This window comes from Bombus flavifrons, chromosome 5 (genome assembly GCF_040668555.2).
Source record: "Bombus flavifrons isolate JBK064 chromosome 5, iyBomFlav1_principal, whole genome shotgun sequence".
NCBI classification, from domain to species: domain Eukaryota; kingdom Metazoa; phylum Arthropoda; class Insecta; order Hymenoptera; family Apidae; genus Bombus; species Bombus flavifrons.
In genome coordinates this window covers 7,782,633-7,799,492 of record NC_138446.1, presented here as the reverse complement: position 1 = coordinate 7,799,492, position 16,860 = coordinate 7,782,633, and the positions used below count along the sequence as shown (strand labels likewise).

Genomic DNA, 16,860 nt, shown 5'->3' with positions numbered 1-16,860 from the left:
ATACAGGTCTGAAAACTCTCGTGGTGGGAAGAACAATGGTCAATTTATCTACAGTAGGGCGCTTCAATCGAGAAGTTAGTAACGTCGTTGTGTAACGCCATCGTGTAACTCGTGTTGTGTAACTCGTACCCTGTTGTCTTGTCCCTGTCTCTTCTTCTCATCTCTTAATGCGGCCCTGTAAGCGACTCACGATTGACCGAGTAGAAGGGGGGACGGAAGTAAAAACCAATACCGTGATAATGATAATAGAGAGCAACTTTTGTCTTACATATATGATTATTATGATTATATTATTATTATTTTGTATCTAATTTAATATCCAATAAATGTTATGTAAAATAAATATTTTTTTATTATTAAAAAGCTTTGTAAACTCTAAAAGTATACTATAATTTTGCTTTTTTTAGTAAAAAATTTAATAATATTGAAATGTTCCAATCATGAATGATATTTTGGAGATGATATTACAGGAAATATCTAATAGTTGCTAAAAATTCGGGTCTCAAGTGTCGCAATTATGGAGAGATAGAATGGTGTACATTGAGTAACTTTAAGAGATCAGATCTTTAAAACGGCGTATGTAAATTACATGTGTAGGTATTGTTTTCACGAAAGATCTTGAAATCAGCTACAAGAATATACAATGGAAAGTATAGGGTTCCATTTAAAAATTCAAAAGTGATTTTTACAGGTCATTTCAATTTTATCGAGATCAAACAATTATCATTATGATATGTCCCCCTCGATACCATACAACTTTTATCTAAAGAATTTTTTCGTATATTTGGTAGTTACATGATTATTTATGTATAAAGCGGACATATTGTATGTATGTGTCTTCATGTTGCTGAATGTATATGGATTTATAGACTATGTGGATGGTTTACGTTGAACATATGTATACATACATATATGTGTCAATCGTCCTCAAAGAGATAATAAATTAAATGTTAAAATTAAGTGCTATTTAGATTGTTTCATATCGATGTTTATGTAAATTTATTTTATATTTTGGATTTGGATTTAGTTTGGATAACAAACTTATTACCAGAAAATAAAAGGATAAGAAGTGGAATTAGACCGGTAGGAATGTACTTAGTTGAATAAAAATCCGTTAACCTGAATTCCCGTTATATTCTTCGGGTTTTATTCATGGATTCTTCTTCTATCAGGTGTACGTTCTGTCACGGTGCGTAAACATCGTCTCTTGTTAGTGATACATATAGTTCAACAATCTCTTAATTTAATAACGAAGACTTTTCAACATCCTCATTACTATATTTCAGTAAGTAATCACATTTAATTGTTGACTGAAAAATAAATATATATGCAATTTTCTGAAATAAAAGTCGCTGATTTATTTTGATTATAATATTACGTTTCTTTATAAACAATTAATCATTTAAAAAAAAAAGAAAGAAAAAACAAGGTGTGTTAAACACTATGAAATAATTTTTATTTTATTTATATCTTTTTTAGACACATATGCAAGTTGTTAAATTAGATTACCCATTTACTTAATTACCATTTACTAAATTACTTAAATAAAATACAAATAAAATAGAAATTATTTCATACTTTTCAACGCGTTTCAAAATCGGTAATATTTTTTTTAGCAAAAATTCTATTATTTTACATTTTGTAGTGAAACGATCAGTATTACAGGATCAACGTAAAATGGTTTTCATTGTCGTTAATAAATTTATTTTTATCTGTTTATTATTTATTTCAATTCTTAAATCTTATTAATGAATAAAAGGTTATATGGGATGTCTAGCCCCGCATATAAATAAGGAATAAACCAGCAGCACACTGCCACTGACATATTTTGAACAGTGGTAGAAGGATATTGCTATAACTTAATAGTGTGTCACATATCATTTCGTAATGAAAGTGGACTTATGTTCAAAAACAAAGCTGCAGAACAACATTTCCCATGACGGAAACACGATAATATTAATTTAAAAATATTATATTTATATTATATTAATTAATAATATATTAATTAATATTAATAAATTATATTATATTAATTATAATATGTATAATAATTAATTAATTAAATTATATTAATTAAATATTTATATTAATTAAAAAACTTATGTTAATTAAAAAACGTAATTTTAAAGCATTCGCCCAGGCTACTGTTTTGGAGTTATGTTGGAATTACCCGCTGATATGCTGCACGTTTTATTATATACAAAATTGTAGATATCATGTCAGAGTTCCTTCTTTGTTCATCCCATGTTCAGGATTTATGTTTTTATCCTTTTACTCATTTATAGTTGTAAACGTTGTAATTCTATACATTTATATCGAGTGCCGGTAACGTGGGAAATGATCACTTGCAAAAGAAGTTTTACCAATCAAAATTGTTTTACTTATTATTTACTGTATAATAAATATATTAATATGTAGAAATTAATATATAGAATAACATAATTAATATATAGAAATATTATAGAAAGTACTATGCTTAAGATATTTTACACATCTTTGTGTATTATGCGCATTCTGTGTATTTTTTGTATTTTCAAATTTCGTATAAATGTATAACAATCAATAGATTGTCTATTGATAATGCATAGGAGCCAATAAAACTGTTAGTCAATTTCCATAATCCGCCAATGGTAGCTTGTTACAGAGTAAAAATATAGAAAAATGGCCCTTGAATCACCAAAATATGAATACTTGAACGAAAAAGATACGAAGGAAATGTTGGAATTATTTAAAGGTGAAAGAACAGGTTTTGTTTTAGTAGGTCCAAAGAAGTGGTTCTTTCCCTATAAATATACGTTAGAAGGTAAAGGATTTTATAATTTTAAGGCAAGGCCAGACGATACGTGGGTTTTATCCTATCCAAGATCAGGTAAGTAAATATGTTTTCAAACTTTTTATCATTGATGATAATAAAATATAATTCTAACTCTCAACGTGATTATTATTTAAGTTTTTATACTCTTCCCTTTAAAAAAGTACCAAGGTTAAAGAATTTAAATGCTTGTATGCACAATGTCAATATAATCGATATAATTGAATTATTTCGGTTATCGATATCTTTTAAATTTAAATATTAAAAGACAGTATACTAAGATATTTTTAGAATAAATTTAAACACTTTACTTTGTTTCTAATTTATTCCAGGAACGACGTGGACTCAAGAATTAATCTGGTTATTGTCAAATGACTTAGATTTTAATAGAGCAAGGACGGAATTCTTGGCAGAACGATTTCCATTTTTTGAGTTAGTATAATTAATTAAATTAAGTTAATGAAGTCTTAAGATAAATTAAAAATTAGCAGACGATATGGTGATTGTAGAAGTTTGTCACTGGTTTTCATAAAACAGTAGTTTCTAATATAACAGAACTAACAGTTATATAACATTACAATACTAATGTTATATGAATTCATCATCCCTGAAAAATTATGCGATTTATTCCTGGCTAATATATCCTGTGACCATAATATTACGTACGAACGACATGTAATTATATAGTTAAAGAAAAAAATAGAATATGAAATTCATCTTACATTAAAAAAATTTCTTTTTTATTTTATTAAAAATAAAACAAATTTTACAAGAATGGTTAATAGTTCCATAAGCAAAATCTAAAATCATACGTAGAAATATTTTAATGTATAACAGGTATACATATTGCAAAATGAAAATAACAGTGTTGCATACAGAATTTATTAACGCAGCTGCAAATATTATTTCTAGATTTAGTATGTTTAATCATTCAGAGGTAACTCGAGAATTGATAAAGATGAATGAGGGAGATAAACACAAAGTAGAATTTTGTAAAAAGATTGCTGAGCCAGGGTATGAAGTCTTAGCAAAATTGCCTTCAAAGAGATTCATAAAATCACATTTTCCATTTTCTTTGTTACCAAATATTTTGGACAGTGGTTGTAAGGTAAACTTATAGTTATGGAGATGTTATATTGTCTTTTATTGTATAATTTTATGTAAAATTGTATTATTTCGTGGAAGATAGTGTACGTTGCAAGAAATCCAAAGGATGTTGCAGTTTCTTGGTATTATTTAAATATAGGTATTAAAACTCAAGGATACATAGGTGATTTTCCAACATTTTGGAATTACTTTCAGAATAATCTTAGTAGGTATTATGTAAATTTTAAAATACTCATACTAAACCTAAATAACAAGATTAACAAATTTTATAGAACATAAATTATGTTTTATATAATCCTCTATATAATCTTTTTTTAGCATATTGGGGTCCATATTGGGAACACTTAAAGGAAGCATGGGCAAATAGAAATCATCCAAACGTTTTATTTATGTTTTATGAAGATATGCAACATGTAAGATAAAACACGATATTTGAAAAAGGTTAATCCTTTTTTAAAATTTCTTTTATTGGCATATTTTTAGGATTTTTCAAAAGCAATTAAAGAAGTTGCTAAATTTCTTGGAAAAACTTATACTGAAGAACAATTAAAAGAAGTAGCAGACTATTTAAATGTAAAGAATTTTCGAAATAATCAAATGGTGAATTTATCAGAATTAAACGAATGCGGTATTATAACGAAAGGAATATTTGTCAGAAAAGGCAAAAGTGGTGGATGGCAAGATATTTTCACTGAGGAACTTAATGCTAAAGCTGATAAATGGATAGAAGAAAATTTGAGAGGAACTGATCTCATTTTCCCGTATTTTAATAACATTAGTAACAACTAGAACTAATAATTCAAACAGTTAAGATCGTTTAATTATTTTTTAATATTTTTAAGAAAAAATTAGAAAATTTTGGTTAGGTAAAAAGGATGTGTAAATACGTGTATCGGAAATCAAGGATATATAGTCGAGAATGCAAAGCGAGTCCTTTTTCATGACTGGAAGACTGGAAAATAAATTATTATTGTTATTGTTAGGAAATTTTGTTAAATAAAATATATTTATATATTCCAACCTCTTTTTTTATTTGAATGAATTTTACAATCAATTCTCATTGCTGATTTAGTTAAGGAGTTTCATATTTTGCACATGTTACATTTATACGAACTACTACATTAGTTTTAAATGCATGACGTAATTCTTGCTCTGCGTAAAATAATAAGCATTTAATCTTTTGGGCCCTTAATTTTAATAATGTCCCCACATATCTTTGTTTAGGACAATTTAATGTTATAACAGTATAAATACTACCATCATCACCCAAATCAAAATGTTCTGTTATTATTTTTACATTATATGGCATTTCATATGGAAGTACATCCATTAATTTAGCTCTAATTGTCTGTTCTATTATAACTTTAGCTGGTTGATCGCTATAACGTTTCTCATCATATTTCCAATTACTTACTCTAGCTGAGTCGAGCAAATAATTCTACAACATATATTTAAATATAAAACATAAAAAATCATTGAAAATTATTTTTATCATAATATTTATTATAAATTACCCTTAAATCATCCACACCATCTCCATTAAGTGCAGATACCATAAAAATATCATCAAATTTTGGATAATTCTCTTTGTTCGTTAATTGTCTTGTAACTTCTAATAATGCCGTTTTTTTTTTTAATCTATCTACTTTATTAAGAATTATCAATAGTTGTGTGCCTTCTCTTTTTTCCTTTATATAATTAAGGACAAAATTATCAATCTTATATCTAGTATATACATTAGTTACATCTTGTACTATCCCAATAATATCTGCTTCAATGAGTGCAGTTTTAGGATCATCTTTGAATGAATCTGATAATTTATAAGCCTTTATTTCTTTAGATGCTATTAATCCAGGAGTATCCATAAATACAATTTGAGTATCTCCTTCTGTATATATTGCTTCTGCTTTGTGGATTGTAGTATGAACTTTTGAAGACGTTGGACATATCTGTATATAAATATTACATATTAAAGATACTTGTTTTATATTAAAATTATGAAATAAATAAATTATTCTAACATGTATGAAAATACATACGGATCTGTTTATGAGTTTATTTACCAATGTACTTTTTCCAGCATTTGGTAAACCTAAGATTGCAACTTTGACTAATTTTTTGATTCCCTGATATAAGTCTGATGCATTATTTAATGCAGTTTGATCATTTGATATTAACTGTGCTTCATTGTTAACATTCGAAATAACAGAGCAAAAAGGGGATTGTTTAAAAAAAGATATGTTAGATTGAAGCACACGTTGTTTGATTTTAAATGAAATCATTATACCAATAAAATTATTAACACGTTATTTATTGAGATTATAAAAGGTCTAATAGGTTAGGTTTGAACATTCCCATGATTAAACTACTGTAAATTAATTTATCAGTATTATTTACAAATGTTAAAACGTCATTCTTACTACATCAAGTAATATTTTCGATTCTATCAATTTATATTTACATACAGAACAATTCAAATGTTTGGCAATAATCATATACCGATGACATGCCAACTTAGACACAAACTCAATACGCTATTTAATTTATAAGCTAACTGCGTAACTTATTTCAACTAATTGTTAGCATAAATTAAAGTCATATACATATATAATAATTAAATACTTCACAAAAAATCACTACAATTAAAAATTTCTAATTAGAAAATGAATTAAACATATTTGTCATTTCTTTAAAATAGGAAATATTAAAGACAAAACATTTATTTTTCAAATGTTTGAACTTCTTTAATAACATGTAGTATGATATAATAAAATAAAAATTAAGAGATAATAAAGAATGAAGTGATGCACAAATATGTAATAAAAAATATAATTTACTTCCAAACCTTTTATCTTGAAAAATTACATTTGAATGTTATTTCTTTAGTTTCTTCGTGTGTTATACATACACATAAAATATCATTATGATTGAACGTAAAAGAAAAAAATATATTTTCATTGTTAAGTAATTGAGTAATATCAGGTAATATTCATTATTTTTTATTTCAAATAGATTATTTGAAAAATTTATTTTCTTCAGTTCTCTCTTCTAACAAATCCATGATGTATATTTCATCTGTGTTGGTACACCTGATTTTAAATTGACAATGACAAAATTTCAAGCTGCAGTTCAGTCATTATGTATTGACGTATGTTATTCGAATCAGATTTGAATGCAAATTGTCGTTTGGCTGTATTGAATTTTTCAGAATGTTTATTAAACGTGATAAAAGTTCTTAAGATAAGAAAAGATAGAAATGTATAACTTTTTTAAATGCTTTAAATGTCTTCTTTACGAATGATGAATAACAGAATTGCTTTGATGCGATGCATCGATTTAAAATGTACGGGCAATGAAACTTGAACTAAAACCATCCACAACCTTTTTGTGAAGACTTTTATGAAAGTGGTTCAGTTTCCTATAGTAGTTGATGGCCACGTCTCATAAATAGCAATGGATATGTAAAACTGTTCAAACGGAGCATGCATTTCTGGATTAACAAACCGGCGGGCAGGTATTACGGTTTCACTGGCCGCCGATACCCCGCCACACCTTTGCCAAAGACCCGCTTGAGTAAGAAAATATTTTCAATGTCTTTTTCTAATACATAAATTTATTTATTACTTATGATACCTACAAATTTTGATGAAAATTGTTTAATATACACAACAGCAAAATTGTTAATCTCTTCATTAAGTAGACCAAATGATCTTCATGCTTATATTTGTTGTTTTTATAGATCAATCTAGATATAATGCAGATTTGAGACAAATGGTTACTCCACTTCACCGATTTCAAAATTTGAATGCTGTGGGAAATACAGCTGGTCCTAGTAATATGAATAGTTGCAGAATGATAAGAACAACGATAAGACCAAACAATGAGACACAACATTTTCCAGTTGGCTCTACTCAACACGTCCAGCTAAACAACATCTCCAAGTAATTAAAGAAAAAGGTCTACTAAGAGGATTCTGAGGAACATGTTCTTCTTATATACAGGGTGACTCACTTATACATGTCTATCACCAGAAAGTACTTATAAATGATTCGCCCTTAATGATAAACTGTTATGAACAATATGGATGTTTAAGGGACTATTATGAATACAATAGCCAAAATATTAAAGCTTTTATTTGTTTACAGTAATGTAACAACTGCTGGGAATAATCAATTGATATTATCAAATACTACATCAAATGGAACAAATAGGAGCTTTTTGGATTTTTCGGAATTTAATGATGCAGAACTTGCAAGTTACAGATTACGGTGTGGTGTTTGGATAACGTTTGTGCTTGCAACAGGATTTGTGGCTGCTGCAAAATTTTATTTCAGTGATAGAGTAAGTTGAAGCTGAAATTTTTTATGAAGTAAACGTTTTAATTTCATTTCTTTATTATTAATATTGAACATTTTCTCAACAGGGTCAAGGTATAGAAATATTCGTATTTTGGGGTCTATTAACATTATTATTATTTGCATGCTTATACTCTATTTTATGTTGTCGACATCATCACAATAGTCATGAAGAACATCAAATTCAAGAGGAGCGCATTGCATCTGTGACTGGTACAACTCCAATAACTAATGAAAATATTAGACCTATTTCTGTAGTAAGACAGAATCCACCACCACCCTATCATATTGCTATTTTGATTCCCTCGAACAATCTACCAGAAGAAGCTCCACCACCATCTTATGACAAAATTATGCGTTAGATTAATATTAGTAAATTAATATAAAGCTATATAAAATACTATCACTATTTTTCATATACTACATTTTCTAGACATAAAACATCGATACACAATATTATCAAAAGTGCATCATTAACTATAAATATTTCATTTCCAAGCTTTTGATTTGTGCAAACAAAGAAATGAGGAAAATTTAATGAAAATATTAACAATTTTTCTAGGCTAGGAAAACTTTATATCTGTGATACAAAATAGTAATCTAACATCAATGTCGCCCATGGTAACATTTGCAACTTAAAGAAACATAAGAGGCACTGTGGGCATTATATACAATGTCTTATTGTGAGTCGGAAAGTACAACTGATGTCCGCGATACTTTATGTTTAATGCAGTACTAATATATATTTTCCTTTTTTATACTCGAATAAGTTTATTTAAGCGAAATACAAATATACAAAATGATTTGCTGTAGAAAATGAGTAACGTTTCTTCACCTTTAAAGAAATTTTTCATTATAAAATATAAACATATAAGAGAAACCGATGTATTACGATAAAATTGCAATTCACATTGGATTAATATATGTATTTATTTACAAAGTGAAACCACTATTTATGCAATAAAATAAAATTGAAACTTAAGTTAATTTATAGAAAATAAGTAAGGAGTCATACTAGAGTCATATAAACTGTTCACTTTTCCATAATCTATCAAGTTTGAAATAAATCTAAAATCTTTTACTATGAATTAAAGTACAATAACTCTATTATATAATAATTTAAATAATTTAAATAATTTAAAAGCATAGGTTAAGTATAGTATGTGTTTTATAATACTTAATATTACATAATTGTACATAATATAGATAAGTGTGTACATACATACACGCGTAATTTTTTCATGCTCCAAAATTGTTGGCTATGACACAAACTTAATATACATATATATGTATATGATTTTATATAATTTTTCTTTGTCAATATTGAAACTCTTTATGCAATAACTGTGCTTTATATTTGAAATAAACTTATATAATATATATCATCATATAGAATATCATAACTAATAGTTACAACTAACAATGACTTTCAAGCTATGTTTCCGCATATTAAAATGTAGCTTGAACCAAGGAAAGTATTATTCAATTTTTTTGTTTTATTACTTCTTCAATTTAGTATACCAAATGTGTTACAAATTTCTAAATACACTACACTTGTATAGAGTTGTCACATAATTATTAAGTGTAGGTGCTTCTTTTTTATGCATAATATGGCTAAATATTTTATTATATCATTTTATTACACATTAAAATAAATATAATTTAATCTTAAAGTACAACCATGTAATTGCACCAATACATAAATGATGTACATGAGTAGAAATATAAAAAGCATAAAAAAGCCTCTAAATTTTAAATAATGTCACCTTTATACCATCTTTCTGGCTTCTTTATATATAATCAAAGCAAAATATTTTCAAGAAAAATGATATCATTAATAAAACATTATGTTCAATACTTCAAGTTGAAGTAAAAGATAAAATTATATATATATAAACATATATGAATAACAATATATAATACTTAATATATATATATGTATATACATACTATATACGCATTTACTAAATAAAATCATATTAATTTTTTACTCAACTACTTTAATGTAAATATAAAAAATGTCTTATTATAAAAATTCTATTTAATTTCTAAAATTTAACAAATAAATATATTTTATATTATAAGATTAGAGAATTTTTATAATTTGAAAAATAATTTAAAATATGAGAGAAATATAAATAAAAAGGAACTTATTATCTTATTTTGAAATGCTCTAAAGCTAAGAAACTGACATTATTAATGCATTTACAATGTAAAAATAAATTCATTTGTTTTTACATGCAAAATATATGATATACTTGGTTTTGTACCATCACAAAATAAAAATATACCAGACAGGATAAGATTTGTTAACTTCAAATAACATATTATGCATTACAAAGCGTGAATTTCAAGTTGTCTTTCAAAAATTTCGTGACTACTACACAGACATACAAAACCAATATTTTACATTATTTAGAATAATTTCATTTACTCTTAATAAATACATTATTACATTATCTTTAGTGATGTGAAACAAGCAATTGTATAGTGCTTTTTTACTAAAAATATCAAGTTAATGAAATAAAATAGTTTAGACTAAAAATAGTTAAAAAAAATAAGAAACTACGTTACTAATTAAATAGATGTCAATTTGGTGTAATAATTTGTCATTTACATCTGTGAAGGCACTTACACAGTCGCAAATATTTACATATTTATCAGTGAAAGTTGAGAATTATAATACCATCATAGTTTCTCACAATCAATATTTGTAAAATCAGTTCTGTAACTCTGTGTAATAGAATTGTACGAAAGACTACACTTGTAAAAATGTCATTCGTTATTTAATAAAGTCGTAAAGTTCTTTATCACTTGGTGCAATTTATAATAAGTATACATCACTGAGATTTCTTCTTTTATATTAAGGAATGATACCTCATGTAAGAATAATATAGAAATTTCAGTGCTAGAGCTAATAATAATTTACTTAATAATATGCATCGTGTTTAAACTCTTTGGATTTCAAATAACTTTACATCAGTATCATACCAAATCGGTGGTTCGACATTCCTTAAATATATAACACCCCACATATATGTTCTAAACCAAGCAGTTGTTCCTGCGTTTGCTTGATATCTTCTAATAAGAATAGGGTGTGGTACTGGTAATAAGCCAACTAATGTACCATGTTGCAAAAATTTCAAAATTTCGCTTTCATCAGTAAGTCCCCTAAAATATTAAAAAAATATATATATATTATTGCAACAAATTACTAAGAAAAATAATAAATTATACTCACTTATCAATGCATATCTTCTCAACTTGAGGTACAAGAACTTGAAGCAATCGCATAATAGTTTGTAATGGAAGTTTACTTTTCCATTGATATACCCATTCGCTAGAAGGAACCCACTGATTTATATTATTAGAAGAATTCGTATGTTCTGCCACTCTGATACCGCCTTTCTATTTAATCGATAAGATAACATGTAAATAGTTTATGGATGTTAAAGAAATTTGTTAATTATTTACACTGTGATCTTACTGGTATAACAGAACTTTTAGAAGTAGAATTCATTAAATCCTCTGCAGCATTCACATTATTTTGATGATTAGGTTTTCCTACATCAATATTTACTGAAGGACTTAATGGATGTGCAGACTCTTTCTCAGTCATTTTTTCAATACCTTTGACAGAATTAATTCATAAATTTGTTTTTCAAATAATATATAATAAAATAAAGGAATATACCTGGTGTTTCTAATAAGGTTGCTTTCAAAGTTCCAGGTTCTGCAGGTTGCGCAGGATGTGAACCTTCCATTGCTGCTTCATTGACATTTTCATTAGATGTACTAGCGGGTACATGTCGTCGTTGTCTTTTACTGAGAGATTTTGCGATTGTATTACAGTCACTTGGTAAATTTGCTAATGCATGAAACACTTGCCTTTTACGTATTATAGTATAAACCAAGTTACTATTTCCATCAAATTGATACTAATAATATATAAACTTTGTTAAAATTTCCTTCTTCTCTAGATATTAAAAATTCTTCCTTCAATATATGTAAAAGTTACCTGAATGATATTGTTAAAGATTTCCAGAAGAAAAAATACCAAATGATGATTGGTAGGTGCTGAAAATAAAAACCATGGAGTGCTAAATGCTTCAAGTAAATGTAATAGCTTAGTACTAGCCACCATTGATAGAGTTTTAAGGTATGGAGACACATTGACTAGAATTGTTAGTAAACAATCAAATAATGGCTGTAATCTTTGGTGACCGGTTGTGATTATCTTGTGAAATACAGTGACCAACAAATCAGCATGTGTACCTGCAAGTATATTTAGAAGTTATATATTATTTTTAAATAAAGTGTATTAATACTATACTGTACCTGTAAAAACGGGAATATCCATAGGTACAGTAGCTGTATATGGTTTATTTAATCTAACACCAAAATTACGTTCTCCACTCAATAGTAGTAAAATAAATACACCGATATGCATTAATCCAACACGAGCTGCAAAATTTTATTAAATTACTGTGTATAATAAAAATACTAACTTAAATTTAGTAAATTATTAGAATTATAAATATTTACATTGATCTGCACGTGAATCATTTAAATGATACAATATAGGTACTAGTACTTCAAGAACATCTGAACTTTTTAGTACATAGTATAAAAATTTCTTATTATAGTCACACATTTTCCAAAAAAATACCAATAATTCTTGGTGGAAATGTACTTTCTTAGTTGAATTTGGCAAATACGTCTGCATTAATGGATTATTTAATAATCTTGTAATACCTTTTAATACAAACTGAAAATCTGAAAGTAAGTTTGTTATAAATCATGCTTTTATTCGATTATTTGTTTAAAATACATGTAATTAAATATAAAAATAAATGTCACCTTCATCTCGGTGAATTCGACTCAGATAATTAATGAATAAATTATCTCCAATACTTCCTTCTTCTAATGGAGTACCACCACTAGTATCATGATCTAGTGTTACTATAAGGATTTGTAATGCAACATCAACTAATGGTTCTAACGAATCAGTAAATAACAAATGATTGTATGGCACTCCAAGTCCAACAGGATCATATGCACATACTGTATTCAACAATGATGTGAACATAGGTAAAGCATGTCTGTGTTAAAACATGGAAGGTTTTTTACCAATTTATTTTTATGCATTAGAATATATATAATAACTTCGAGTTACCTATTTTCAGAACTAGTTAAATGTTGAATCCACCTGTTTGGAGTCACTGACAAATCCAAGGGAGGATTATACATGGTTTCACTGAAGCAAGTGAGTAATAACTTTAATAATTCTGTTCTGTTCGAATCTAAAATTGGATATCTAGGAGGTGAATGAGCAAATCCTACACCAGCTTCCCAGATATATTCACAACTATCTATAGATTGCAGTTCTTCTGCTTTATCCTAAATAATTTCAAACATTTTAGTAATACTCTGAAATTTTCAAAATTTTCAAAAGACAAGAAAATGCTTACAGGGCCAGATTTTCTATTTGCAGCTACTGTAAAGTCAGGACAAAATAGTAAATCCTAAAATAAAAATAGGAATTATAACAATATAACATTTCTTAATATTTTCTACTACTTTTAATAAATAATAAAATAAATTTATTATTTTAATAAAATGTATCATGTATCTTACACAAAGAGCATTGAGTAACGAATGAGCCAATGGTATACTCTCTTCATCTTCTTTACCAGGTAAACTGGACCAAAAGAATCCCTTCCAATCAGGATCCTCAAAAATATATGGTAATAATCTTGTTAACAAGCGACAACAGTTTAAAACAGTTTGTTGTTCTCTCTGGGTTCTACAACTATTATCAACTGCTTTTACTAATTTTTCCACTGCTTTGTAACACAGTGTGGCTAAATTAGAAGGAGCTTCTTCTCTTAGTATTCGAATTTCAGGTGCAGGGATTAAAGTAAAAATATCTTGTACATTAGTCACGTTTTCGGACCAAAATTGATCCCAGAAATTGTCATCTGAAGCATCAATCACCTATAATTAAAAAATAAAAATGTATTTTTTTTAACCTAAGTAGTAAGTTGTAATTTGTTAAACAGTTTTATGTAAAATTTAATTTATTTTATAGAAAAAAAGTTATTAATTTTAATTAAAAGTTATGCAAGTAGCAAAAAGAGTTGTATATGTTTTAATGCATCGAAATGTCAAATATATCATATGCTGTTGAATGAAATAATAAACAATAGCTTTTACCTGTGTCTTTGATGTTAATTGTACAACTGCTTTTCGAAAATTTAACTTTGTGTCAGCATTTCCCATGTTGTTCTATTTTTTTGTCGATTTAAAGTAAAAAGTTTAGTACTAAAATACAGGAACGATTTGTTTCACTCTAAACCAGAACGATGACGGTCAACGCCATGTTTATGTCCTAATAGTGCAGCAGTGTTACCAATATATCTTTATTTTTTTGAACTATAATTTCATTATTTTCGTTTCATTAGCATAAATATACTATAGTACTATTCGAGAGAAATCTTCGGTATTATAGAAGCATGGCATATTTTTTAAGAAAAGCTTTATTTATTTTTCATATTTAATGATTTCAAATTGCTCATATAATCAAAAATATAATCAATATTTTAACAAAAAATATTTTAAAAATATTAAAAAATTGCCTCTAATTGTTCTATAGACGGTTTTGTACAGTAATATGTTGAAGAAAAATGAAATACAATTATCTTAACATAACTTTTTATTTATTTTCTATATTTTCCTTGAATCCATACTCTGTACATTTTAAGTTGCTTCCCTCTATTAATTTGTAATCTTCTATCTACAAGATTCTGCTCTTCTGCGAAACCACAACTTGTAAAAAGGGTCCTGATTTCTTCTGTAAATAAATATTTTATTTATTTATTATTTTTATTTATCTTTCATTAAACAAAATACCTTGGGTAAAAAAATATACTCTGGTCCCATCGCCTCGAAGATAAAAATTTTCTGCAAGACAACTGCCCTTCTTAAATCTTAATTGAGCTAAATCATATCTTCCATAATCTCGAAATAAAACTAATCCACCTGGTTTTAAATACTTATGTATTTGTTGTATAACATGCTTCATTCTGGAGAAATAAGATGTAATTATGTAATTTGTATTTCCAACTATATGAACATATATAAATATTTAATTAAATATTTACTTTTCAGGATGTATAGCTGAAAGGACAAATATCAGCACTATAATATCCAAACTTTCTGGTGCAAAAGGAGTTTCCCATTTCTCTTGTATTACATCAAGAACAAATGCTTTGCATCTTTAAATGAAATGTAAGTAATATGTTACTTATATATGATTGCTATAATATGTTATATTAAGATATAAGACTGTACCTGGATGTATCATAAGAAGAATTCTGCTTTAATATATCTATTGCTTTATCAGAAAAATCACAACAATATACAAATAAGTTTGGATCTTTATTATACAAAAGTATTGGAAATACTGTGTTTCCTACTCCACAACCAATTTCTAGAATTTTATTTCCATTCTTATTAGGTAAATCAAGGATCTTTATATGAGATCCTTGGTTATTTTCACTTGTGTTTTCAGTTGTAGATCTCAGAGGTTGTTTAACATTTTGCTTTACAATATCAGCAGCTAGCTCAGGAAATTCTGTAAATAACCAGTGTCTATCTTTGAAAAATCTGCAACATTAAAAGTAAAACTCTTCTTATATGCACTGTTTAAAGAAATTGTAGAATTTATAGTTAACTCATATATGTACTTATTTTCATGTATTCCATAAAACTTATCCCAATATTTATCAGCCTTGCTCTCATATTCCTGAATTCTTTCATCTGATAAAATTATGGTCGAATTTTCATTCACTTTTAATTGAGCTAACTTTTGCTGCTCTTCATCCCACACAACATTGTCCCTTTAAATAATACATTGTAAAATGATAATGTATCATAATTAAATAATATAAGTCTATAATATAATAAATTAATTCTTTCTTTAATGAAAATTGATGTTTTCGGTGTGTAAAAACAATTCAATTTGAGAAAACCATATTTTATAGGTTAGGATTTCAATAACCCAATTTTATAATTTTCTTTATTATACATTAAACATATATAAGTACCACGCGTTATGTTGAAATATATTGTCACTGCTGGAGAGGACTCTGTTACCAAATTGTGGTCTTTTATCATTTAATTCATTTTGTTGTAATTTTGGTATACTTTCTTCCATTTTTGTATCACGTGTTTTCTGCAGAGCATAGATGCAGCGACAGATGTACTATATAAGCGGATGATATGTATGTTAAACTAGAAATCAAAAACTTAGTAAATCATGATGTAAAATAACAAATTGGTAAAATAATGCAGTCCTATTTACTTTAATCAAATATATTACTAAATAAAATTTAACAATTTTACGAGAGCAAATTGCAGATATTTTACGAAGTATTATAACTGTTATTCGTAATAAAATTGACATACATAAATAGAATGCGATCATTTTTATACTAATTACTCTGGGCTATTTAGTGGTTATTTCCTTATAAATTGTAATAAATACTGTAGATCTACACCGTATGTGCAATAGGACTTTTGCAG

At 26.9% G+C, this 16,860-nt stretch overlaps 5 protein-coding genes across 5 annotated transcripts; 2 read left to right on the top strand and 3 right to left on the bottom strand.

Moving 5' to 3' along the window:
- Positions 1 to 984: 984 nt before the first annotated feature.
- Positions 985 to 4,971, top strand: LOC138179698 (sulfotransferase 4A1). The gene is made up of 8 exons (XM_069112759.1): positions 985 to 1,083; positions 1,173 to 1,285; positions 2,645 to 2,869; positions 3,145 to 3,244; positions 3,725 to 3,920; positions 3,998 to 4,124; positions 4,238 to 4,332; positions 4,403 to 4,971. Exons 3-8 carry the CDS (start codon positions 2,662 to 2,664, stop codon positions 4,706 to 4,708), a joined length of 1,032 nt encoding a protein of 343 aa, XP_068968860.1. The 5' UTR covers positions 985 to 1,083; positions 1,173 to 1,285; positions 2,645 to 2,661; the 3' UTR covers positions 4,709 to 4,971.
- Positions 4,972 to 4,978: 7 nt separating this feature from the next.
- On the bottom strand, positions 4,979 to 6,459 carry LOC138179696 (GTPase Era, mitochondrial). The gene is made up of 3 exons (XM_069112758.1): positions 5,959 to 6,459; positions 5,434 to 5,868; positions 4,979 to 5,357 (listed from the first exon to the last, which is right to left on the bottom strand). The coding sequence occupies exons 1-3, from the start codon at positions 6,199 to 6,201 to the stop codon at positions 4,992 to 4,994; spliced, it is 1,044 nt and encodes a 347-aa protein (XP_068968859.1). The 5' UTR covers positions 6,202 to 6,459; the 3' UTR covers positions 4,979 to 4,991.
- Positions 6,460 to 7,026: 567 nt separating this feature from the next.
- Positions 7,027 to 9,031, top strand: LOC138179700 (uncharacterized). The gene is made up of 4 exons (XM_069112761.1): positions 7,027 to 7,492; positions 7,659 to 7,860; positions 8,065 to 8,260; positions 8,343 to 9,031. The coding sequence occupies exons 1-4, from the start codon at positions 7,402 to 7,404 to the stop codon at positions 8,634 to 8,636; spliced, it is 783 nt and encodes a 260-aa protein (XP_068968862.1). The 5' UTR covers positions 7,027 to 7,401; the 3' UTR covers positions 8,637 to 9,031.
- Positions 9,032 to 9,424: 393 nt separating this feature from the next.
- On the bottom strand, positions 9,425 to 14,663 carry LOC138179695 (protein HID1). The gene is made up of 12 exons (XM_069112757.1): positions 14,491 to 14,663; positions 13,912 to 14,271; positions 13,746 to 13,799; positions 13,451 to 13,674; positions 13,135 to 13,376; positions 12,820 to 13,050; positions 12,613 to 12,738; positions 12,293 to 12,549; positions 11,969 to 12,212; positions 11,762 to 11,904; positions 11,516 to 11,682; positions 9,425 to 11,445 (listed from the first exon to the last, which is right to left on the bottom strand). Exons 1-12 carry the CDS (start codon positions 14,554 to 14,556, stop codon positions 11,223 to 11,225), a joined length of 2,337 nt encoding a protein of 778 aa, XP_068968858.1. The 5' UTR covers positions 14,557 to 14,663; the 3' UTR covers positions 9,425 to 11,222.
- A 308-nt stretch (positions 14,664 to 14,971) lies between these two features.
- On the bottom strand, positions 14,972 to 16,603 carry Mettl2 (methyltransferase-like protein). The gene is made up of 6 exons (XM_069112760.1): positions 16,383 to 16,603; positions 16,023 to 16,175; positions 15,628 to 15,942; positions 15,438 to 15,551; positions 15,187 to 15,359; positions 14,972 to 15,127 (listed from the first exon to the last, which is right to left on the bottom strand). The coding sequence occupies exons 1-6, from the start codon at positions 16,490 to 16,492 to the stop codon at positions 14,994 to 14,996; spliced, it is 999 nt and encodes a 332-aa protein (XP_068968861.1). The 5' UTR covers positions 16,493 to 16,603; the 3' UTR covers positions 14,972 to 14,993.
- Between the last annotated feature and the right edge of the window lie 257 nt (positions 16,604 to 16,860).

What these genes read in the sequence shown, in the direction of transcription:
- LOC138179695 (XM_069112757.1), bottom strand. Translation starts at nt 14,556, where the DNA reads ATGGGAAATGCTGACACAAAGTTAAATTTTCGAAAAGCAGTTGTACAA. An exon ending in TGATTCACGTGCAGATCAAT is followed by an intron (nt 12,739 to 12,819) that starts GTAAATATTTAT and finishes AAAATTTTGCAG; the next exon opens with CTCGTGTTGGATTAATGCAT. An exon ending in AACCTTATTAGAAACACCAG is followed by an intron (nt 11,905 to 11,968) that starts GTATATTCCTTT and finishes ATTCTGTCAAAG; the next exon opens with GTATTGAAAAAATGACTGAG.
- LOC138179696 (XM_069112758.1), bottom strand. Translation starts at nt 6,201, where the DNA reads ATGATTTCATTTAAAATCAAACAACGTGTGCTTCAATCTAACATATCT. An exon ending in ATAAACTCATAAACAGATCC is followed by an intron (nt 5,869 to 5,958) that starts GTATGTATTTTC and finishes ATTTATATACAG; the next exon opens with ATATGTCCAACGTCTTCAAA. An exon ending in ATGGTGTGGATGATTTAAGG is followed by an intron (nt 5,358 to 5,433) that starts GTAATTTATAAT and finishes TATATGTTGTAG; the next exon opens with AATTATTTGCTCGACTCAGC.
- Mettl2 (XM_069112760.1), bottom strand. Translation starts at nt 16,492, where the DNA reads ATGGAAGAAAGTATACCAAAATTACAACAAAATGAATTAAATGATAAA. An exon ending in ATATTTCAACATAACGCGTG is followed by an intron (nt 16,176 to 16,382) that starts GTACTTATATAT and finishes TATTATTTAAAG; the next exon opens with GGACAATGTTGTGTGGGATG. An exon ending in AGTATATTTTTTTACCCAAG is followed by an intron (nt 15,128 to 15,186) that starts GTATTTTGTTTA and finishes ATTTATTTACAG; the next exon opens with AAGAAATCAGGACCCTTTTT.
- LOC138179700 (XM_069112761.1), top strand. Translation starts at nt 7,402, where the DNA reads ATGCATTTCTGGATTAACAAACCGGCGGGCAGGTATTACGGTTTCACT. An exon ending in CAGCTAAACAACATCTCCAA is followed by an intron (nt 7,861 to 8,064) that starts GTAATTAAAGAA and finishes ATTTGTTTACAG; the next exon opens with TAATGTAACAACTGCTGGGA. An exon ending in AATTTTATTTCAGTGATAGA is followed by an intron (nt 8,261 to 8,342) that starts GTAAGTTGAAGC and finishes TTTTCTCAACAG; the next exon opens with GGTCAAGGTATAGAAATATT.
- LOC138179698 (XM_069112759.1), top strand. Translation starts at nt 2,662, where the DNA reads ATGGCCCTTGAATCACCAAAATATGAATACTTGAACGAAAAAGATACG. An exon ending in GAACGATTTCCATTTTTTGA is followed by an intron (nt 3,245 to 3,724) that starts GTTAGTATAATT and finishes TATTATTTCTAG; the next exon opens with ATTTAGTATGTTTAATCATT. An exon ending in TTACTTTCAGAATAATCTTA is followed by an intron (nt 4,125 to 4,237) that starts GTAGGTATTATG and finishes ATCTTTTTTTAG; the next exon opens with CATATTGGGGTCCATATTGG.